At 40.9% G+C, this 25,198-nt stretch overlaps 1 protein-coding gene and 1 long non-coding RNA gene across 3 annotated transcripts in view; one reads left to right on the top strand and one right to left on the bottom strand.

Annotated features, from left to right (window-relative positions):
- LOC123957144 overlaps window positions 1-1,394 on the bottom strand; it is a 46,880-nt gene extending 45,486 nt beyond the window's left edge. The window contains exon 1 of the long non-coding RNA XR_006821743.1: window positions 1,168-1,394. This is a non-coding gene — a long non-coding RNA (uncharacterized LOC123957144). The remainder of the gene's footprint in view (window positions 1-1,167) is intronic.
- rab28 (RAB28, member RAS oncogene family) overlaps window positions 1-19,448 on the top strand; it is a 29,208-nt gene extending 9,760 nt beyond the window's left edge. The window contains exons 4-8 of one of the 2 annotated variants that reach the window (XM_046029737.1): window positions 1,267-1,396; window positions 14,036-14,139; window positions 14,242-14,319; window positions 17,578-17,679; window positions 19,315-19,444. In XM_046029737.1, coding sequence (XP_045885693.1) covers window positions 1,267-1,396; window positions 14,036-14,139; window positions 14,242-14,319; window positions 17,578-17,673 — 408 coding nt within the window. In that variant the 3' untranslated portion in view covers window positions 17,674-17,679; window positions 19,315-19,444. Of the gene's footprint in view, window positions 1-1,266; window positions 1,397-14,035; window positions 14,140-14,241; window positions 14,320-17,577; window positions 17,680-19,314 lie in introns of both variants that reach the window. The other variant, XM_046029738.1, reaches the window with a different exon arrangement.
- The last annotated feature ends 5,750 nt before the right edge of the window (window positions 19,449-25,198 follow it).

Genomic DNA, 25,198 nt, shown 5'->3' with positions numbered 1-25,198 from the left:
GGCCTACTTAAAGACTATAGTTCGTCTAATCGGAGATCCATACTGCAGCACAAGATCTAATATTTAGGCACAGACAGGAAACGTGTCACCATAAACCAGCTATATGCAAGCACACTTCTGTCATGTTTTTCTATAGAAGCTAGATAAACATCAGGTTGGGAGGTTCTTTTCTGTTCTATGAATGTACCTGGCTTTAAAAATAGTGAAAGTGACATGTTCTTTGGGGGCATTTTCTTTGCCCTGATAGTTTGTACTGTATGTTATCCACGTCGGCAGGACTGTCTCCTTCACAAGCAAAATGTCGTACATCATTGCCACATTATGACACTTTGCTCAGAGAGTTTCTCATCAGCGCTGTGTGCAACTTTCACACCTATTGTTCATCACTGCACGTCCTGTAATCAATCATGGCTGTTCAGAGAGACTCACAGTAATTGTCAGAGACCTATAAGCTGTCGTCACCGACCTTGCGTGTTGTGACAGTGTGTGTCTGCCAAACAAAAAGCAACAGACACCCCTTCAGTCATGTTGCATCATGCAGTAAAAGTAGAGACATTTACCTTGGCTCACGTTCATTTCCAGCAAAGGTTTTAAGTAGTGATCTCAGATAGTTGAGCTATGTGATGATTTGTCTTGAATTACGCCAAGAGCTCTTGTATCTGTGTTTACACTTTGATTAATTTATGTGTTAATGTGTGTAAACAGCCCTTTCAGGCCTGAGTGTTTGCTCAAACATGGCTCTGGTGGTGTTGCACGAGTGTTTGTGCAGTGCATACAATGTTGAGTATTACCTCAATTATTATCGGAGGAGGAAAATGTCTTTGGGCAGATGGTAGATAACCAAACCCTCACTTCTTCACCGAATTCTGGACTTTGCATACAAAACTGGACACTGTGAATTTACAACCACACTTTTCATTTTAAAACGGATACATATGAACTCACACATATGTATCCGTCAGTCTAAGAACAATGTATCCTCACTTACTTAGATCATAATAGTAATGACCCTACTCATTATGTGTGAGTGAGTGTGTCCCCTTCTATGTGAGTCCGTCCACTACTCTAAGAAGAGGAGCAGTGCCACCTACTGTTCCCTTGCTCCCTCAATATTTTTTAAGTTAATATGAATGAATATGTGAGTGAATATGAAATTAAGCTGCATACTTATATCCAGTATTTCCAAGTGAGGGAGTGTGAAGGTGAGATGCTCAAATCAGTCTGAGGACGGTGCCAACATTGTTCCTTTATGCGTTTCCAATGCAGGGGCTTCTCCTGGTTTACGATATCACCAACTACCAGAGCTTTGAGAACCTGGAGGATTGGTTCAGCATGGTGAAGAAGGCCAACGAGGAATCTGATATCCAGCCTGTTGTCTCCCTGGTTGGGAACAAAAGTGAGAATTACACATACATCAACACATAAACCCCTTGTTTTTCTGCAGGGAAGAAGCATTACAGTAGTTAGTTTGTCTATCACGTTTAGAAATTGCTTTATTTTCATTTCTACCAAGTAGCTGCAAATAGTATTAGGTTATCTTATATTTATTGGACTGAGTTTTCCTCTATTCATTTCACCCTGGTTTTTCATTTTGCGTGTCTGTGTTTGTGCGTGGAGGAGTGAGTGTTTGATGGTAGCAGACGTGTTTGTTAGAGCACCAGATAACTGATCGGTGTGATAAAGACAGTTGATAAGAGAGTGAGGTTTTGGAGCAATGGGAATGCTGATGTTTGTGAACTCTGGGGAGTGACTGAAAATGATTTAAGATCCCCGGGCCAACGGACCTAGGGCACTGCTATCTGCCCCCCCGCCCCCATCGTCAGTACCTGTCTGGCCCCCTCCAGCCTGAGCCTGCGCTCCTGTACTGAGTCGTTGGTTAAGAAGAAGAACTCGATGTTAACCAGAAGGCTCTCCTCCTATCAGCCTGCACCCATCGACCCATCTCCAAAATAAAGACTAATAATGATGACTCTTTTTAAACATCCTCATGACAGATGTGGAGTCATGGCTGCCGCCGTGTTATTGTAAAGTGGGGCGTCAGTGTGTGTGTGTAATGGTGACTGTCCACCTTCCTGGGCGATGATGAACGGTCAACAGAGTGGTGCCTGCACACAGGAAGCTCTCGCTAATGTTACTCAACGGGGGACCACAGGTCATGGTTTAATTCGCCTGTCTGGAGCAGATTCTCTTGTTTTCGCATCCGTTGCATCTCCTAATGCCCCGGCTTTAACGGTGGGCGCCTCTGTATTTAGGCTAGGTTTTGAGTTGTATGGGTGAGTGTGTGTACTGTAATATTTAAGTAGTGTTCATCCCGCTGTCAGGCTCCTCACCCCCACACTCGCACAGTCATTCTCCCCTTAATGGCTCTATTCCTGAGAATGGCCCATGTGTGTTTTTTTCTGTTCCTACAGGCTGAAAAAAAGAAAAACAAAATCCCACACAGATTGCCCCGCTAGGAGCAATCAATTACCTTGCGAGACTTTATGAATCCCTGAACCCTCCCATGGACTCGTTTTTTTTTTTCAGGGAGCTTGAAGAGAGTTAGTCTAAATATCTAACACACCTACTTTTTTGTTTTCCTTTTTTTGTTGTAAACTTCTTACCTTTTTAAGTATTGCAGCGTTTTTGTTTATTCTCCGACTTCAACACTTTGCAAACATCAACAATAAGTCGAACATATGAATATACAGCATTCTTTTGGGAGCGGAGTTTAGCTTTTAAATGGTTCCCATGATGTTGGACTGAGTGAGGCAACATGTTTGTGACAACTGAAATAGAAGTACAGACATAACAAGGAGCTTATAAAAACACTACAGATTTATGTCTCTGTGAGGGCTTGTCTTAGGGGAGATTGTGGTGTTTCACCACTCAGATTATTTTAGTGTTTCCACTTAGATAAACTTAAGGTGAACACTGGCTGTAGATGTCATGTGCATAGTAGTACTTACTGTAGTTGCTGGTTAGAGCAGAAAGAGTTATACATATGCAGCTGTAAGTTTTTTTTTTTTTTACATCTACTAAAAGCCCTGTAATTATAAGTAGTCTTTTTAACATAGAGTCAACATGGAGGCTACATTCAAATGCGACTCTGTTTGAGTTACTTACAGTACATATGCTACCATATACATCAAGCTTAAATTTCCTGAATTACCCCGTGCCTGTCTTCTAGTTTAATTTGAACACTGTCTTCTTTACCCAGTGTGCTGTAATTGAGCCCATGGACCAGACTGGTTCATTAATGATGCTGTCCCCTCCTCTCCTTACGCTGGCCTGACTACCCTCCTGTGCCATGTCACTGCTGGGGAACAACCTTTCCTTTCTTTGGCTTAGCATGGCCGGCTGAGGTTAAGTGTGCTTGTTAAGCACCAGTATGCTGCACCCCCATGCCCTCTACACTGCTGCCCAGAGCCTTGTGTTAAATAATGGCACCACTTGTAACAATTCAGAGAGGAAACCAATGAAATGTTTTATTGAGGGCACACATATGCGCGCACAATTATTTATGCAACTGCATGCACACAAAGACACTCACAGGGAAACGTGCATTCGGTAAAGCGACACACTTGTGGAGTTTCTGGGAACGCATGGGTAATGGAAGAATGCTAAACTCTTGGTCTGTCTAAACATACTATAACTGTTTATTACAGCGCAGTCCAGTGTAACACCGTATGGTACACAGGAACCTCTCAAGAGAACTGTTGGCTTGTTGCTCAGTCATCTTCTCCACCACTTGAGTGTTTCATTTTTAGTAGACTAATAAGTGCTGTGTGTTTTGAAAGGGCTCCAAACGATAAATTCTGTTGCTCTTTGCTTAACAACAGCTGCATTTGGCCTGTTCATGACTGTTTGCCTTTTAGATCAGAAGTCTGAAGTCACTGATATAAAAAATATGGTACACAAGTCCTAGGTCCTAATCCATATTTTGCACGTTTTTATGTGTTGTAACATACATTATCACTGAATGAGACCATCGCCATTTTAAAATGGCTTGTGTTACAGTTTCAACTTAGAACACATATTTCTTTGTAGACATTAAGCCAGTGTCGTTTATCAAACCAATTTGTTTTTATTAAGTGGATCGCAGGACCCCTGCTCGCTCCCCACCCATCACCCTTCCCATTGCTAGCACTCTCTCCCTCAGGAACTCCAGAGCATCCATCATGGGCTTGTACAGCCCTTATTTGGGTGACTTAAATGGGTTCAGTTCTCTTAACCCCTCCTCATCACTCATGGCTTTTTGCTCAGAGGTTCTAACACTGTTCACTGCTGATCCACTCAGGCCTGCTATGGGAAACGTTCCTTTCTGTAGGGAGATAAGGTCCCCGCATGAAGAGATTTTGTACACTCAATTACATCTTACCTGTCTTTCTCTTCTGCTCTGTTTCTTTTTTATCCTTTCTTTCTTCTCTAAGTCCCTATCTTGCGTCCATCTCTAAAACACACTTGCACATTCATTTTCATCTCTATGCAAACATTAACTCCTTGAATCAAGCACTTAGGCCAACTCTTAAAACTTATCTCTCACATGTGTAGGCTAACAATTCTGCTGTAGCTGCTTTTACTTACAGTAATGTCTTTTCATTGGCTCCTTGTCTCTGTTGTGTTTAACAACATGCGTGTGTTTGCTTTCTGCACGCTACGGCAGATCTCGCTGTATTCCCTTTCCCGTCGCACTTCTCTCTCCCCGGTTTTCCATTCAGCCGTGTGAAAGTTAAAGCGATACATGGATCTCCCCTAACTCTTCATTCTCATGAAGCGTGACCTTGCCACCAACATTGTTGGTCTTGAGTTGTTTGGCCTCTTGGCAAGGTCTCAGGTTGAAGTTGAAGCCTTCCCCCTCCCCAGCTCTCTCACCCCCCATCACCTCGCTGCCCCTGTAAAGCTGCCACAGTTCCTGTCTGTTTAGTGCAGGCCTGCACATTTCTTAATAGAGAGATGCTCAGAAGTCCAGGAGTGCAGAGGAGCTCAATGCGCTTCTGTTTTTGGTTTAGCTCAAAAATGTTTTTCCTGGCTCAACCCACTCATACTTAGGTCCTCTTACAACAAACTAAAAGGTCCTAATTGCCCCCAAGGGAAAGGTTTAGCCACAATAGACATGTGGTGGGACAAAAGCCCAGTACTCTTACCCAGCACCCTCACCCCTCCCCAGATAGAAGGGATGAACACGTCAGCAGTGTCTGTTTTGCACTGTGGGTAGTGCGACCACAGGTTCGACGCTGTAAAACATTATATATACAGTATATAGAGCGAGTGAGGCACTGCGTATGGTTGGATAAAGATCTGGAATGTTTACAGTTTACTGCAAATCCAGTGTTTCCTGTTTCTCTTTGGATTTTATTAAAGGTAAAGGGTCAGAACAGATGTGTGTATCAAATTGTCTCAGTAACCGCACTGACTGTAGCCTGCTATCTTTATTTAAGTCTGGAAAGATTGGAAATTCAGGTTACAACAAGGATACGCAGGGATGATTGAAAAATTACAGCTGTATTATACTGCAGCTGATAAGTTGGTGTAAAATCACAGCTGCTGAGACATGTGTCCAGCAGTGATGAAGAAATACTTTTTCTTCATTTTTGTTTATTTAAGCCTACTCAGGTGGCTGATAGGTGGTCTGTCCCACATAGAGCAATGCAACGAGTGCCAATCCAGTGCCCTGATGCTAAATGAACTAAATGCTAACATTTAATTGTAGCAACTGTTTGACCCAGCTCTGGTCCCCACACTCATCTCTCTTGACTCTCATGCCTGTCGAAACATGGAAAGTCCTCATTCATTTTAGCCATCCATAAAGCAAATATTGTTGCACATGCAGTAGATGATCAGTCTTCGCATACCTTCTTGTGTGGTAAGTCATGGGCCATTTGAGTTGCACAGCACAGCTTAGCCACCTGACCTGAGTGCAGCCTGGAACCCTCATCACGCTCAGGCTGTACTTTATTTCTCCGCTGCTCCACAACATTGATATGGAGGAATTCCTGGAAGGGGCCTTGCTGACACAGGGTTGGGTAAATAACCGATTGATCTGGATCCACAGGCATATATTATAAATGTATGTGAAATATCAACATAGTTTTCCCCTCCTTTTTTTTGCTAAATCTACTTTTTTGGTGGTGTGAGATATTACATCACTGTGTTTGCACCCTGCTACTGCCTCAGGTTTTAACTTGGGTCAATGTTTGCTCAGGCAGTCGTGAGCAGAACACACTTTTCCATGTTAACAGTTCACTGCTGTGGCTTAAAGTTGAATATGTAGGCCCGTCCAACGCGTCATTGCTCATAGGAAGACTTTATAATTATGAATAGACTTATAGTGATGCGATGCGTACAATTATGAAGGCTCCCCTGTGCTCTGTATAATTATTGCAGTTCATAGTTACGCTGCCGGCTCACAGAGGCATGTAATACAGCTCGCCCATAAAAGACCACTTAGTTTAACAGCGACAGGAGAGCCTGGAGGACATGGCCAGTGAAACCCTGGGCAGCATCTTGTGCGGTCGGCTCAGAACTGGGCCTTTTGTTCACTTTTCACGAGTCCTCTGAGCCTGTTAACCTAGCCTGCAAGGCCTCCGGCCCCATGTTTAACTGTAGCAGCGACAGCCTGGGCACTCCAGCTCTCCTCCTACCTGTAGAGCTACTGCTGGACACTCTCTGTTTTACATTCCCTGACCAGGGAGGAAGACCACATTGTTTTACTATCCGCTGTGGAGGATCTGATTATGTTTTAAAGTGTGAATGTGTGTGTGTGCGCATATGACAGTGCGTGTTTGCACGTGTGTGTGTGTCTGCATATTGTTCCATGAAGAACGATCAAATGACAAGATGAGCTGTGATCAATGAGCTGTCGACAGAACACTTCTGACCTAGTGGAAAGCGAGTCCCTTGACGGTCCCGGCCCGTTTCAGGCCACCGAGGCAGGGGCGCCGCAGCACAAAGAGCGCTCTGTCTCTGTCAAGATCCCCCCCAGGACTCCTGCACGGGCCCCGCTCACCTTGACAACACCAGGCTACTAACAGCACTTCATCTGTCTGTACTCACTCAGAAAAGTCATGATAGTATTATTAACTTGCATTCAAGCTTTAAAATGCAGAATATTTCTAATTATTCCTCCACAATCTTTATTCTGATAGATCCAGTTACACAGTTTCCAATGTCATCAATAGCCTTACAAAATTTGCTACAGATCGCTGGAATATAATGCAGCTGTACTGATGCATGAATCATAATTTCCTCAATTGTAAGCGTCTGTTAAACTGTAATATAACAATCATTTTCAGTTTCAGGTACTTTCGCATTAAATTTAGATGCTCCAATTCTCCGAAAAGAAACATTGCCTCCTGTCAACAATACATACACTGTTAAGGTCTAATAGTGCATAGTTACGTGACTTCTGAATGACTGCATAGTGTCTTAAAACTAAAGAAAACACAACCTTCTCTGTGACGCTTCTGTATGATAATGTATTTCAGAAAAGTTTGCATTATTTTGTCCATATTTTAATACAGATAGAGAATTATCACGTCCTTCATATTTCACAACGCTCTGTTTTATGAGCTCTCTCCATGTCATGTAAACCAGTTGGACCCAATCATTTAAATGCTTCACATAAACTCCACTAGTCATTTTGTTTTACTAGGCACTTGTGCTGCGAAAGTTAAATCAATGTCTAATTCAATCAGGCATCACAAAGAATGATTCATTATACTTTTACAGACTTTTTAAGCTAGTAAAGGTTCCCCTGTATCTTGTACCAGAAAATTTTAGGGTAAATAAAATGTCACTTGCAATTAATCTTTTCTGTTCGCAATCAGACTTTGAGGGAAAATAATTCTGCTGCTTTTCTAGACTCCTGCAGTTTAATAATGACTTTAGATGATAAATTTTAATTTTTTGTAGCATTTTATTTGTAGTTCAGGTTGGTAGTGGGATATATGACACTGTTTTGTAAGACTGTTTTGTACTAACTACACTGAGAAATATGTTACACAGCATATTTTGACTGAATGCTTTACTGTAACGTGGGTGACTTTTAAAGTTACCCTGTGGAGTGTGTGGCCACTAGTGGCACTGGTGAGCATTGGTTTGACGGACGGGTCATCGTAGTGTTTGTATCTTGTGCTCTACTAACACGCATGAGGACACATATTAGTGATGCAAGCTCAGGCACAATGTAAGGGGAGTGTGACTGCATGTCAAGAGTTGGTGACAGTAAAGTGCCTTAAAAGGTGGCAGTGCGCTGATAAAGGAAGAGAGCCTCAAATTGACAAACAGTGCAGGTTGTCAAATATTCAAAACGGTTTTGCAAATGTTATAGGAAGGAAAGGCATTCACCATATTTGAAAGTCCTAAAGGATGCATATAATGTATAGATGACAAACACTGAATGTAAACAAAACCATGCTTGTGTACAATGACAATTCTTTTGCAACATTTTATTTTGGCAACATTATACAAAACATTTGATTTGAAATTCACATTTATTTTACAGATTCATAAATAAATACTTGACTAAAATGAGCTAAGAACAAAAACAATCAATAAAGGAGTCATTTTCTATACCATAGCATTTACAAGAGTATTTAGATCAGCTAGAGATCTCAAATTCCTCAATTAAATTTGCAGACTACTGTATTTGCTGGTGCAGAAAACATGAAGGCCTTCTTTCCCATCTTAGACTGTGCATTGGGGATAAACAGCAAATTATGTCTTGTGATCTGAGATAATGGTTGCAAGATGATCTCTCAGAGTTTGCAGAGATGTTTGCTCAGAATGGCTTTATAGATTAAAAATATATACCAATGACTCTGGCGATGTATGGACATAGATGTGCTATAATTAAGCCAGCATTTGAGGACATTTTGCTGCTGCATTCATGTACAGGACTGACAGCACTGTTCTTATGCCATTTGACTTTTAAAGCAGAGCGTAGCAGCAGAAACTCACAAAAGCCCATTGAATGTCAGAGCTGCAGTTCTGTTTTTTTACTTAGTGGTGCCAGTGGTGAACAATGTGCTCAGACAGTTGTAAGTCATTCAGTTAGGAGTAGGACTTGGTTTGATAATCCTTGCCCTTACTATACAGTCTGAATTGGTTCATGGTCATCATTGCGGGGAAACTGAGGCAAACCCTCTTAACAGGGTCTTAAAGGCATAGTGTGAGGTAATGTTGGAAGTGATAGGTTCTCCCCTGGGGTTGATTAGGCTCAACCCTGTAACTTTCACTTAATGTGATATGACCCCTCAGAGCCCCAAGTTTCTGACAACACACACGCCCCAGCACCATTACTACGACACACACACACACAGCTCACACATTCCACCCTCGGCCCTCAAACTCCCCGCTGCACCAACTGCTGTTTAGTTTAAAATGAGGCTGCCGGCAATTAACTGTGTTATGTCAAGCTTATTCTCTGGCTGTTGCTCGCTGAGTAAACTGTTCCAATTGGTCCCCAGCAGCTGACTCGGTAGAACAGTAAGTAGGTGTCTCTGTTATTACAGCATGGTTTTAAAAAGCCCACTGAGGATCACACAGTGCAGTGTAGGGTTTCAGGCTGCTTGTTGTTTTATCTTGGCAACATGTGTTGGTGAACTCTAAAAGAAAAACTCATCCTTGAATTCTCATTTTGCCCACATTTGACTTGTTACTGTATCAATGAGAGCAATAATACAGCGTGTCTGGAAATGCAAAAAGGACACTGCCAGTAATGTTTTGGTTCTAGTGTGAATTTTCACTTTTAGAGTGTGTAACTCTTTAAAGAAGAAATAACACAAATCTTTTATTCATCAATAAAACCAGTAGCTTATTGTGGACAATGTTAGGTAGGTACTGTCCTATACTGAAATAATTATAATTATTATAAACCCATAATTTTGCTGCCGTATTTAAAAAAAAAAAAATCCTACTTGCGTTACTGTTATGCTATGTTTTAGCATTATCATGTAAATGTCACTAGTGGCCACAGTGGCAGTTTTTTAAAAAACATATGAAGTTAGGTCTGTTTCTGTACCTGACTTAAAGGGATAGGTCAGGGTATTTTAAAGTGGGGTTGAATGAGGTACTTGGCTCGTCCCCAGTTTGGAGAAACAGAGGTCAAGCTAAGCAATGCACTGCTGTGGACAGGGTCAGTAGCAAAACATATTTTAGCCACCTAAAAAAGTGTACACTGTGTGTTTTAATATTTTCAGCTCTTTACCTTGCCGTCAGACAGCAGTGTCCTTTGGAACTTCTTTTTCTCAGCTGTAGAACTTACATATTCCTATACCAGTGGTCAGCAATAGGCGGCCTGCGGGCCAGAACTGGCCTGACAACAATAATATGTGGCCTGCGGCCAGATTGCTTTGATAGCAGAAAAATAAAAAATAATTAAATTGATAACGGCTGGTGCTGAAATGGACCTCAGTCATGACAGCTACAATTACTCACACAATCACTTCCTCTAAAGTGATTGTGCCTCTAAAATAAAACCACGAGAACATCTTTTGCAGCAATGCTTCTTAATTGTGAAAAATTGCTTCTTATTGTCAAAGCAATATCTAGCTAAAGTTTGCTATTTCCATTTTTAAGACAAATAATGTTATTTTTTCCTTCAAAAGTTACAAAGAGTACATATACAAGCACATTAGTGTCCCAGTTTTGAGTCTTACCCCGGCTTATTTGGGATATGACGAGGTGTGGTTTAACAGAATCCAGGTTTCTGATCATGTGTGTGCAGGTGTGTCTTAATTCCTCAACATCTAATTTCTTCCATACAGAGAATGTGCAGAAACCTTCAAAAGGTGTTTACATGCCAAAGTATCTTGGTTTCCATCAGAGTACTCTGATGCTAGCATATCAAAACCTGGATAAGATGTTTACATGCGCAACACACAAGTGGGATGCTCCATAAACCTGATCATAACCAGAATACTTGAGTGCATGTAAACACACTCATGGACTCACTATAAGTCATCTTCTTTTCAGGGAAGTTGACAAATCAAACGTATTGGTTTAAAAGCATGCTCTAGGCAGATCCACGAAAATCTAACCGCCTTACTAATTTCAGTTTTTTTACTGACATACAAAACTCTCCAAGTCTGTCTGGTTTCAGGATAATCAGGTCTGCCAGTGAGAGGATTCTTTCCATGAAGGAGCTAAGCTGACATCACCACAAGCAATGACTTGTGGAGAGGAACATCCATATTTTCTTCTCATTTGGTTGTGTTCCCATTTATGTAATAGGTCACCGCAATAACAAACCAGTTATTTACGGTAAAAGCCCGATTTATCCATCAGATATTAATCTGAACTGTTGTCTTGTAATTCACTGCAATGACAGGCAGACCTTTTAAATAAACACTGACGGTGACCAGAGCGAGGGAGGGCCATCGCTCTTGACGAGTGATGATCCCCTCCGCTATCTCTTATGTGCTTGGAGGCCTAAACAGTTTATTTCGTGTTTGCAGTCACTTCCTAGGGGTTGTTAAGCTGATGTACAGTTTGACAGAAATAGAGGGAAACCAGATCATCTGAGGAAGATTGTTTTGAACTGATAAGTAGAAATGGGTACATTAGGGAGAAAAATGGAGCAAAACACTAAAACTGTGGGATTAGTCTTGTATTCAGTACACAGACAGATGCCACATGCTGCAAAATTCTTATGTGTGAGAATGTGGGCCCACCTACATTATTATGTTGTGACTAAAAGGAGCTGCTTTCAAAGTCATGAACTGTACCGAGAACGTGCAAAAAATTGGGGATTGTCTTTTTATGCATTTTAGTGTAGTTTTCCAGCAGAATATGTTGACAAAGTAACCTCACCACAAGGTCCATTTAGTAGATGTTCTGGGGCTTTCATTCATATCGTATGATCTTAAAGTTTGCTAAGTTGTCATGGAATTGTTTCAGGGTTTTTTTTCTGCGCACTTTAACCATAAAATGTTCAGAAGAAAATGGAAAATTTGGAAGATGGAGATTGGATTAGAGATGGAAGGCAGCTAGTAACTAAATCTGCAGCTGCTACACATCAACTGACACTTCAATACATTTTTACTCTTTAAGTGATATTTCAAATGCTGTCACTGCTTACGTAACAACTGACAATTATTTACAGTGCACCAGGCTTCGGCAGCTTGTTGTACATCTCTGGCGCTTTAACTTTAACTGAAATTTCAAATGCCTTCACTGTTTACAAGTAATTTGACATTTGTACACTGAAAATTCATCATCTTTCTGTGTTTTTAAACTGAAAAGTCAACTGCCTGCAGTGCTTGAACTGGAAACTAAAATGCCAAAAGCCTTTTAAGTAAGACATTTTTAAGTACACTTCAACAGACACTTCATTCTTTCATTGCTTCGACTGACACTTTAACTGCTTTAAGTGTTTCAACTTAAACTGCCATACAACATCTCACATGCAAACAATTAGCATTATCACTATTAACTTGTTTACAGGGTCTGCACCTGCACATTTTAATGTAAGCAAGCACGCTTACATTTTGCCACTTTTAGTTTTATTGCTGTTATTTGTATTTTCCCTGCGGCCTAGTACTAAATTTCCCCTGCCCTTGATGCCTCATGCCCACAGGCAGGATTCCTCATCTCACTCACTTGTACATCTTTTTTCTTTCTTACAGTAACGTGCCTTCCTTAGCTCCTGAGTCACTATGTTAACGTTGGCTAATCTGACTGTGACACATGATTGATAACCTTTCCCAAGTGTGCAGGATCCAAAGGATTAGCAGTGTTTACTTCTAGTAGCATGCTGGGTACCTCCGCTGTTAATGACTGGAATTAATAACCTGCTGACGCCTATGAGACAGCTATGTTTATTCACGGGCCGAGACATGACAGTCTGCCCTGGACATTGAGTAGTTGTAAAAGTGTCTGCCCTTGCCCAGAAAGGTTTGTGTTTATATGTCACTTATGATGATGATAATATTCGTTTTAGTCTAAAATGATTCTTTCCAAATGTATTTTCTGGTCGCTGTGGATTGGCCTTTAACATTTTTGGGTCATATGACTTACTGAGATATTAATAATACAGGATTAGCGCAGTGTTTACATTTCTTCCTCTCTATGTATCTGTCTCTCTCTTTCTATGCTTCTGGCTTTATCAGCCCTCCTTCCCTTCCTCACACTCGCGCACACACACATACACACGCATACAAAGGGGCATGTGAACGGGGTAAATCCTTGACAACTTCAATGAAACCTCACACAAAGAGTGAAACTCGGGGGGATGAGAGAAATGCAACACCGTACAGTAGCCTGACCTCCTCCAGCTACCATAGTCATCTATGCACCAGATACCGGGCGTGGCCGCCTTTCCGCACAAAGCCAGAAATAAAGAGCGTAGCTATTGCTTTCACCAGCAAGACCCCCAGGTGACCTTCCTTATCGACCCTAGCATGACCCCATAGTGAGGAAGGAGAGAAGCAAAGCACCCAGTATCGCTGCACAGGAGTCAAATGCACATCACAATAGCTAAAAAGGAAGGCGCTGTCATTGTGTGCTTACAGTAAATCAGCGTGAAGGTGACAGCCCCAGTTCTTGGGCCAGGGTGCCCACCTTAAAGGCCCGGCACAATAAGTCAAACCGTTTTCTCCATTTACACTCTCACTGTGAGTGTAGCCTGAAGACTTTGGTCATCCATGTATTGTTTCTAAAGCATTTCTCCACAGCTGGGCTGGTTTGTCTGTTTCGGGTCAAACAGAGGTTCATAGCTTCGGGGTATAACTGTAGTAGGTTTACATTGAGGAATGTGTCGCATCAAACTTTAATACCAGCTGGGAATTGAAGCTTGGAGCTACTGAATTGAGCAGTAATTGAGCGGTTTGAAAGCAACATAACAACTGAATTATGCTTTGTTTTCACGTGCATTTATGTGCACTACACTAGGCAGATCCCCTTCCATCTTAACTCAAGTGTAAACAGTTATCTTTTCTGTTTATGTTCAGATATGTGACAGTTAACCCTGCGAGAGGGCTGTATTACCACTGTATAAATCCATCTATCTATTTTTTGTACGTTTTCTTACATGCCACACTGGTTTCATCCACAGTTGACCTGGAGCACATGAGGACAGTGAAGGCTGACAAACACCAGCGTTTCTGCCAAGAGAACGGCCTCATCAGTCAGTTTGTATCGGCCAAGTCGGGGGACTCGGTTAGTACAAGCCGATTCACCAAGTCATGATAAAACTGTGGAGTACAGAAGGACTTTGAGAAGAATTACCATGTCTTACTTTTTTGTTATCTCTTTCTCCAGGTGTACCTTTGTTTCCAGAGAGTGGCTGCTGAGATTCTTGGTGTAAAGTTAAACAAAGCAGAAATAGAGCAGTCCCAGGTGAGCCATAATGCCATCAAGGTTTTTCTCTCAAATTTCATCACCGTTTCTATGCAGCTGCCTCTTCAGCCACATATTAAATGGCTTATTTGCTTCAAACTAGGATCAAAAATGTATACTTATTTTTCTCTGCTTAACCAGCCTCTGTTGAGGGATCACTCTGCTCTTAAATTTATTATTGATTGGGAAGGGTGAAAGTAGCTGGTGATTTTTTTCCGAGTTCCTCTCTCTAAGCATTATGTGTAATGTTATGCCTGGACTTAAGGGAGGTCACAGTGAGTGTGTTAGGTCAAAGGAGGTCACCACACACTGTAATGGAGTTTGTGTAAACATGAGTTTGTTACGTCTGCCTCCTGTGATGGTCTACCTGCCACTGACATTGCCCATCTGTAAATAGACCCACATTGACCACATTAACGCGTGAAGTCAGAGGTTAAAGGTAGGCAGTTGTAGGAGGTTAGGATTGGCTGTCTGATTTATTTGGTTTATCTCCCACCGTTTTGGGCCAAAACAGGCTCTCAACTTGCCAGCCAGAACAAGGTGTCCAGCGGTGGCAGCTGTAGGATTTACAAGGTCACCTCCCCCAGAGGCATTAATCCTGGGTCTGATATGACCGGTTGGAGCCACACTGGCTGGGTAGTGGTTGATGAGCCTGGGTGCTACAGAGAGGTCAGGCCCCCCAGAGAAGGGAGAGCATGTAAGGGAAGGACTAGCCAAATTCTCAAGCCCCTCTCCCATCACCAACACTGCTGCTGACTAGCTGAAAATGACCGTCGACTAATGGAGCTGTCCATCTACTTTCGTCTTCCTCCCCTCCCTTGATAGCTCTGTCAATAAAGCAAAGTGCTTTAATCCAGGCTAATCAAGCAGGGTGAGAGGCTAGATCCAATTTGCTCCTCATTGAATGGGGCTAAGACTAGTTGACAGAAACACATAAAACTTGACATTGTGAAGGGCTTTTTAGATCTGTATATATACAAACTTCTGATGCAGTTTCCTAAGAAAAATACAATTGTAACAGTAAAGCAGTGACCTCATTATGGTGGCCACTAGGGCCGTATCTAACAATAATTTTTTAATTGATTAATCTAATTAATTAATATAACAATTTATCCAAAATAAATTCAAAAGGATTGCTGTGACACATATCACATATTTTATTTTTAATATTTTTAAGTACTTGACATAAAACCTTAAATGGTTATGACATAGATTTATTTAATCACTGAGTAATATGCAGTAAGATAATCACTGACAAACTTATTTTTGCATCAGTGTGGGGCAAAGAAACAATTTACAGACTGTAACAACAGTCATAAGCCATTTTTTCCACTAATACATGGCCCTTTAAGTAAACAGAAAATATAAAACAGCCAAGCGTTAGATGATGCATGGTGTCACATTACATTACCATGACACCAGTGGTGCAGAAATTACTTTTAACATGGAGGCGATGAAGAAACATTTACAAAATCAATATTAAGTACTGCTACTAAAAAAAAAAAACACGTTCCTTATGTTGATAATCCTGATATATTGTGCTTGTGTGGGGACAAAAAGTACACAGAATACTTGTGTCAACAGTATTTCAACAAAAAAAAGATGTTTCCAGAAATCTCAAAGCATAATGATATCAGGACACTCCAGAAATGGCTTTAAATCAGGAAAAGCAATTTTCTATTTTATTCTATTTACCAATTTTTAACACATTCAGTACATACTGAATGACTACTGATTTGTATTATGTATATAGGTATTATTTCCACTATCAATTAATCTTACATTATTTTCTCCATCAGTTATTGTTTGCTCTACAAATGTCAGAAAATATTTTTTTTAAATGCTAAAAGATTCCCAGAGGCCAAGTGACACCTTTTTAAATGTTTTGTTTTGTCCGAGTAACAGACCATAACCTGAAGATATTCAGTTTAAAATGATATAAAACAGAGAAAAGCAACAAAATCCTCACATTTAGGAAGCTGGAACTTGGGAATGTTGCAGACTAAATTTCTGTTTATTGACTAATGTTTCAGTTTTTATATAGTGCACTTAGAAAAACCCCCTGCTGTATTAAAATACATTATTGTTGTATAATATTGGAGAAACATTGACACACTGCGTTTGTGTCACGAATATAGAGATGCGCAGTTCACGGCTCTGGGTATAGCCATAGGGCTAGTGAAGCCTCATTATCAGCTGTCAGCTTTAGAGAGCTGAACATGAGGGTCACAACCCCTGACAGTATTATATCTGCCTGGCAGCCCTCTCCGTCATGGTCCTCTGTCTGTTGGATCAGATAGCGAGGCCACGGATCACTCACTGACTCCAACACCAGGCTTCGGCAGCTCGTTAATCAGACAGCCAACCAGGGCCTGCTTTTCAGCCATGTGGTCTGTTTGTCTTTGGTTATGTAGCAAAGAGTCCAACGGCCTGTTGCACAATTAGGTTCATTATGTACGCCACTGAAGCAAAATCTTATGTATTCATAAAATTTACCAGCTGCCCCAATAGAAAGTTACATTGTAGATTTAAGTCTTAGCTTACAGTATAGCTTTGAATGCTCAGAAAGGTGTAAAGATTTCCATATTGGTCAGAAAATTTGGATAAAGTGGCTAAAAGATCCAGAGGAACAAATATAGCTTGGGTTTATAGTGGCAACATAAAATTAGATCAGTGTACTGAATTACTGATTACTTTTAATGATGAGGGATTTACATCAGGCAAACTTTTATTTAATCTTTGGCTCTATCCATTATCATGTATTCATAGCTATTAATGGGAAAGCGACATACTATCAAATGTGAACAATTTACTGTAGTGCCAACTAGTGCTGCAACAACAATCACATTGTGTTTTGGGACATCATGATATTTTCAGAATTTTTATCAACTAATATACTAACAATAACTGTTAATTACGGCCCTAATTTATAGAGTTTTAGGTTCATTTTAAGTTTCATGTGAGATATTTGGGTCATAGTTTTATGTTTTATTTAAAAGTTAAAGTCAGTCATTTTGGCCCAAAGATGGATGTTTTCCTGCGCTAGCTAACTGTCTGCATTATTGTCATGCTTCACTTTTTTGGTCTGTTTCTTACTGTTTTTCCCCATTTCTCTCACTTCCACGACCCTTCCCTCATCCATTCTTATTCATTGTCCACACCCTAACTTTGCTTTGGTCTCCATTCTTCTCACTCTTCATCCTCCTCTCATCATCCTCTCCCATGCCTCCACTACTCTGACGTGTTGAACCTCCTCAGAGGATTGTGAAAGCTGAGCTGGTGGACTACCCACAGGATGAAGGCCCAATTAGACAAGAGAACAGCCAGCAAAGCAAAATATGTTCTGTTCAATAGTTGGAAGTATGTCTCCACTTTTACGCAGATATTTTTCAGTAGATCTGTCATAGATCTTAGAAAGAGAAAACAATTGCCTTGTAGTTGTAGTAAACATTGCAGTCATGGTGGATGTATGTGGTGCCTGTGGTTCAGATTAGAGCTCTAGAAAAGGTAGAGAAACCCATCAGACTAATAGAAGCTAATAACACCTTTAATGTTGGTATGTTGTGTTAACCTGGAGTTGACAATATTTTGCTATAGTGTCTTAGGAATCTAAGCAATGTGTGTTTCTCTGAGTTTCATGAAAGTGATGTAGAAAGAAAAACCTTTGTGACGGCAACAGAGATGACTCCAGTTTGACCTCTTGACCAGCTTGGGACGGGAGAGCACAAATATTCTGACTAGTGTCTTAAAATCATTGCATGGATTTTGAGCCATGTACAAAGAATTGTTGAAGTAATAGTTTTTGGGAGATATGTTTATTTACTTTATTTGCTATGAGTTTTATCAGAAGATGGAAGTCGTGTGTACATTACATATGACTCTACAGCAAGCAGGCGGTTAGCTTAGCTTAACATAAAGACTTCCTGGAGTCTCATGGTGAAGACATGTTTCTGCACGTGGCCAAGAAATAGTCCAGCACATAACCCCAACGTGTTGTTTTAACACTTACATTTTTAAACAAATGAGATATAACATGCTGATCAGTGAGCTTTAGCTTTATTTAGCTGGTAAGTCTATTTTGTTAATGTTGGAGAGTGTAATGCTTGCTGTTTCACCCAGTTTCCATTCTTTGTCCTAAGTTAAGCTAACCAGCTGCTGGCTGTAGCTTCATATTTACTGTACAAACATGAAAGTAGTATTGATTTTCTCATTTAACTCTCTGTAAGAAAGTAAAGAAGTGTATTTCACAGGACATCTATTCCTGAACGGTTGATTTAGGGATGCACTGAATGCTCGGCCACTGAAATTAATCGGCAAAAATATATTAAAAAAACAACACTTTCGGTGTTCGGCCTACTGAGTCAAAAGACAATTTTACCGAACAATTCCGTTGACACTGTGGAAGCATTTTAAAATGTCTAAGAAAGACGCAAAAATCGCCGTTTGCAGACACTATTCTGCTGAATTGTCCCCTACCACATCCACTCCATCTGTGGCTGACTTCTTAGAAAAGGCAACAAACAGTCTGACCTGAGTTTTTCACTTGTCTCACACAGTCACTTGTTTCTGAGAAGGCGATTAAGCTAGCCGCACCTAAATTTGGAGTGCACACATATTCAAGCCTTTATGGTAAATCCACTGAAACAGACCAGTGCGAGCTGACCGGAGCTGTTAGGCAGGTCGGCGACTTTATCCTGTGGAAGCACTGTGACTATTTAATTTATGCAGTGGTAAAAATATATAGTATATTCGGTTTTGGCTTCGGCCAAGAATTTTCATTTCGGTGCATCCCTAATTGATTTAATAAAGTAATAAGCTCTAAGCTTTACTTCACCGTAATGAACAGCTAATATCATTTAAAATATATTTTCTCCTCTCTAAAATGTGCCGGTCTTTAATTTGTGACGTGGGTGGAGGTTGATGGTTTGAGCCTATGTTTTTATTGTTGTGGCAGCTTTTTAATTCCATGTGTGTTTATGTCTTTCCACCTTTCAGCGTGTGGTGAAGGCAGACATTGTGAACTACAGTCAGGACACCGTGGCCAGGACAGTCAACCCCCCTCGCAGCTCCATGTGTGTGGTGCAGTGACCCCCTCCAACACACACACACACACACACACACACACACACACACACGTGCTCTCCTTATCGCACACATCTTCGTCTTTTAGTTTAGTGAATTTCCGTTTTATCTGGTGTGATTTGCATTTAACCTTCCAATAAATACTTGTGTATATGCACCCTGGATTCCTTAATGTTGCATCAGATTGAATCAACACGTGTTCAAGTGCCTTTCTAGTCATTTGACCACTGAAAGCAATTTATACTCCGTGTCACATTCACCCATAGTGAAACACTGATGGCAGAGTCTGACATGCAAGGTGCCAACTGCACACAGTTGAAAGAAACTGATCATACACACACATGGGGGGTTCAGTAAATCCAACTGTACTTCACTCAGACTGAAAGAGCCGGGGATCGAACCTACCGACCTTCTGATTAGTGGACCACCCACTTGACCTTTAAGCCACACAATAGAAATAAGATAGACAAAACTCAACACCACCAACACCAAATATAAATATAAAAGGAGCTCAAAACATCTGAAAACTGGTCCACAGCTCTGCTGCGGGTGCAACACAGAAGATCACTGGTACCCATCTACCAAGAATAATGGTATCGGAGAGGCGAGGTGGCAGAGCCCAAAGGATACTTAAAAACAGCATCCACCTAGCCACATCCTGTTCACCCTGCTGCCTTCCGGGAAGAGATACAGAAGTGTCTGCTGTCGCACCACCAGACTTCAGAGCAGCCTCTTCCCCCAGCCTGTGAGACTCCTTAATTCATCCTCAGAGCTCCACCATGCAAAATTATTTTATTTCTATGACTTGTTATTTATCCACCCTTCTACTGTGTATATATATATATATATATATATATATATATATATATATATATATATATACACAATATTTGTATTTAACATTGCTTTTTGTGAGCAGCATAGAGTGACCTACTACTTCATCTCATAATCCAACCCTGTGTTGTAAAATGAGAAATAAATCTGCCTTGTAACCTAATAAAATAAGTCCAGTATGAGTTGTCTGTATTGTATTTTGTTCTACTTTGTCTTCTATTAACGGTCTCATTTAAATCTGAAACATCCTACTGTCTGTTGATTTGCATCACTGCACTCATCACCGCAGCTTCCTTTCATTTGGCCTCTCGTCTCAGCCCTACTGTAAGTGGAATACTCTGACTGCAGTACTAGTTGTACTGTATCTTGGTAGGAACCATAGACTGTATAAAACAGGTAGGAACAGATTATTTCTACACTCTGCCTGTTGGAGCTCTTATATGTCACTTGCCACACAGCATTACCATTACAACCATTACCACCATTACAAGATAAACACACAGACCACAGTGGTGAAAGAGGTTTTGAGGCCACAGCGCGACTGCCAAGAGGTCTGTGGTGAGTGGCTTGCCGCAATGTTGGAACAACCTAAACACATACACACAAGCAATGTGGTATTCAAAAGTTCAAATGAAAAGGTGCGTGTGCATAACATACTGGACGGCATCATCAACAGAGCCAGCACTGTGCCAGACTTATCTTTCCACATTAACACCAGCTGATCACTCAGCTGAGTCTCATCCATCCAACATGTTTGCTTTTTAGCAGAGTGTTTTGTCTTTTTTGTGTTTTTCACCTAACATGATCTCCACCGGCCTTATACTCTTCTATTGCAAAACGTATGGCATTTCCCAATATTTTATTAGCAAGCAGTTACAAAACTCACACAATAAGCAAAGCATTATTGACTCTAACAATTTAAAGACCTTGGTGTTGACTATCCCGGTGTGTTTCGGGACAGCCTTTGCCTCACATTTATCATCCTGTCTCTCCCTTTTTCGTTCAATATAGCTATTTGGCCATTTAGTAGCAGCAGGTCTGCAGATAACAGTCCGAAAGGAGGAGCAGAGCAGCACGGTTGACCACAGCTCCCAGTGAGCCCAGTGAAAACACAGATCTTACAGCTGAAGTGGTCGGTAGAAGACAATACCGTAATCTGGGATTAGATGACAGGATAGTGTTTTTTAGCTCTGTTTGTCTGCAATGTTTTTTTTTGAGAAACTCTAATATGCAAACCCATCACAGTACTAGTAGTGTTTTTGATCAGTTTAAACTTTTGTTTAAACTTTTGTTTAAGCTGACTGCTTTTTTGTACTTTACTTGTAGTTAGTCTCACAACACATTCCTTTCAACTGCATGATTTGACGTTTAGTGTTATTTCACCAAGCCGTCAGACTGAACACGTTGTAGTGTTTGCAGCTGGAATGTGTTTCTACAATGCCTCGCTCAAGGCGGTTTTTAAACAGAAAGAAATCCCCGCTCTGATCAATAGCTGATTCAGCTGGTACTGATAATAATAATAATGTACTGGAAGCTGTATTCCAGTGCAAGTTCCCGTCTCCCAAGTCAGGATGTAGAAAAATAAATAATGCTGTATCATCAGTGGGGGTTAACGTGGGCTTTAGGGATCTGAGATGAGGTTTCAGCAGGATTTTGGGAAGGTGGTAAGATCTTGAAGCTGTTTTGAATTTCTTGTAGCGACTGCAGAGTCCTGGCAGGGACTTTATGTATTACTGGAACATCCACTTGTTAGCAATTTAAACATCTGCTTTCAATATAATGTGAGCTGCTACTAGCTAATTGTTGAGCAACAAACAAGCCTCACTGGTGCTGCTTTAAAATAATGAAATTCAAACGTCATGACTTAATTTAACAAGCAGTGCTTATAATTTAATGCACCTCCTTTTCCAATCTCTCTCCCTTTTTCTGTTTCCTTACATGTTCAACTTCTTGTAAATTCTTACTCATCAGTGACTTCACTAAACACACTGATTAGGATGAAGGAAAACATGTTGAGTCATGCTCAAAGCAGCATAACACGTTAACAGCCATGGAACAATCTTATTCATCCAGTGTGTCACTTACCTCTGCAGCTTGGGTTGGGTTTCCAGTGACCCCAACAGGTCAGAGATGGCAAAGCAACATAAAGCGCCCACATGAAAAACATGAAAAAGGCCTGATTTTAAAACAGTCTGGACGTTTGGGCCAAAAACCAGATAGACATTAAACAAAGACATCTGGCAGGAGTCAAGGATACTTGTTTTTTCCTTTGTATTTTTAGCAAAATGATCCCAGTAATAGGCAGAATAGGATACGACAGATTTCCATTGCATTGAGCCTATTTCTTATTAAATATCAATTCACTTATATCATACTACCTTAGAGATACATATGATATTTTTGTTGAATTTATAACAAACATCTCTTATTATTTTCAGCTCAAGGTCCACTCACTAGCTTGTTCTTCATCAGCAGAGTTCGCTCAGTAGCCATAGGCCCCCGTGATTCTGAGCATCTCCAGGAATCCACGCTGATTTAAAGTTGATATTATGAGTATGTTCTCAACCTTGTAAACTAATGATGATGAATTAATTATTTTGGACTACAATGTAGCAAAATTGCTAAATTTTGAATATATTGTCAGGTTCTAACTTAGGTTGTGTCAAGATCTGTTTTTTTTGTGTGTTTCACAGGATACTTTAGGTTTTGGTCTGTTGGTCGGCCAAAGCAAGTAATCAGAAGTCGTCGCCTTGGGCTTTGGGAACTTATGATAAGCATGTGTCACTGACAAGTTATAGACTAGATCACTAAAACAGCTCTAGATTAATCAATCATGAAAATTAATAATAGTTGCAGACCTACTCAAAATATGTGTGTTCCCAAAATATCAAGAGATAATATTTTTTATAAGTGTAATGATTCATTCTGACCATGTAGTTTTCAAGAGTGTGCCTCCATTCAATGCTGTCGCTGGTCTATAAAGCAATGACTTCCTTACAGGAACGATGACTTACACTTCAAAGAAGCTAAGTTTGAATGTATGGTGGGAGTTACACGTTCACTTAGTAAAAACAAGTTGCACCATAGAAGTTACGCACAGAGTTTGACATAACCTCCCCAAAGCAGATGTAAGCAATTTCTTATGAACTAATTAAGAGTCAGAGGAGATTATATTTACATTATTGGTACGTTTCCTGTGACGGGCTATAGTCCCTTGTCATTATGGCATCACTGACACATACGCAGGGTTTTATGCTGTACAGTTACTTGAAACAATTCAGGATACAAGACAAGTGTGTTTTATGCTTTCTTCACGAGAGACAGGAATTGTTGCTGACGCCACTTGGTTCCATGTTTTGGAAACTATCATGGTCAGCGTTGCTCCATTCCCTTGTGTTTCTATCCGTTTCCCCTGTCTGTCTTCTCTGTGTTTAGGTGAGTGCGTTTGTGTGTGTCTGGGCGTGACTTTCCGACTTCGCCACTCTACTCTGCAATCTGTGATTACCTGCACACCTGAGGCACATCCCAGTAAACCCTCTGCATTTAAACCCTGTGTTTTCACTCCGGTGTTTGCTAGATCATCAGTTCTTTCATGTGATTCATGCTTCTTGGAGGATTTTTGTCGGTCTGGCTTGGTGCCTCGTTTGCATGTGTCTGCTGTCTGCCCTGCTCTCCCTACATGCCTGTTTCCTGGAGAACTTTGTTGTTGTTTTTTTTTAGCTGTGCATGGCTCTAGAGAAGACTGTCAGTCAGACAGTTGATGGGTCAGTCCACCAGAGGAGCAATGCTAATGGCTTCGGTGAGCCTCTGACTTCTCCTCATGACCTCAGACTTTTAATCAGCTAGTGCAACAGGCTTCTTGAAGTGTTTTTGTTCTATTAATCTATCGGCTACTTTTCACAGTGTGACACTATTATAGCTTTCGATATCTGTATGTCAAGTTTTCTGGCCATATACAGTAAGTTGACATTGTTCAGTGACCGGAATTGATGCCTTTAAATCAAGCAATTTAGTCTGTGTGTGTTCACATTGTTGTTTACTTGTTGCCTGCCTATGTCTTGAAACTCTTCAGTTGAACTCTTGCATGGATTTGAAAAAAACCTTCTGCTGAAAACTGTGCACAGAGAACATGTCTCTTTTTTTTATATTAGTCACAGATCTATATTTGCACTCAGCATATTCTGCAGTCAACAGCCAGATGGAGAGTGCTGTGTGCACGCAGATTCTCGGTTCACACAGGAAGAAGAAAATAACTCAGAGCAACAAACACCGAGGGCGTGCGACTCTGTGCCTATTGTGAGCACTGACAGTTATATGATGCAGGCTGAAAGGCAAACAAAAAGAAACAACAGCAACAGAAAGAAATGCATGAATGTGTGTGAGTTTGTGTGTGTGTGCAGTCACAGACAGCACGTCTCCTTGTCTGCTGCCCCTCAAATAAATTCTCCGCTGCAGTTTTTTCACTAATACAACTACTGGAACAATCAAATATATTGACTAACACACACACACACACACACACACACACACACACACACACACACACACACACACACACGCGCACACACACACACACACACACACACACACACACACAGATAAGTCTTGTCATGCACTTGAGATGCGTATTGGTTGAGTTCCCTACAACTGGTCCTATATGCAACATTATCTGGTCACATACTGGCTCCACTATGGACACACTTTCATATTTAAAGACAAACTGTGATGTACAGACACACACTTCGATATACACATATAGATTCAAACTCACACACACACACACACTGACATTAAAGTACACACTTACACAAACTCTGCGTCTGCTGGTCTAGGCCCATTGATCCCAGGTGCGGAGCCATGGAGCTTTGAATCCAATCCTGATAAGAAATATGCACACACACACACACACACACACACACACACACACACACACAGGACAGACACATAGACTCCAGCTGTAGTT

This window comes from Micropterus dolomieu, linkage group LG19, assembly GCF_021292245.1.
Source record: "Micropterus dolomieu isolate WLL.071019.BEF.003 ecotype Adirondacks linkage group LG19, ASM2129224v1, whole genome shotgun sequence".
Classification (NCBI taxonomy): domain Eukaryota; kingdom Metazoa; phylum Chordata; class Actinopteri; order Centrarchiformes; family Centrarchidae; genus Micropterus; species Micropterus dolomieu.
The sequence above is the reverse complement of the archived record's forward strand: the minus strand, read 5'-3'. Positions and strand labels throughout refer to the sequence as shown.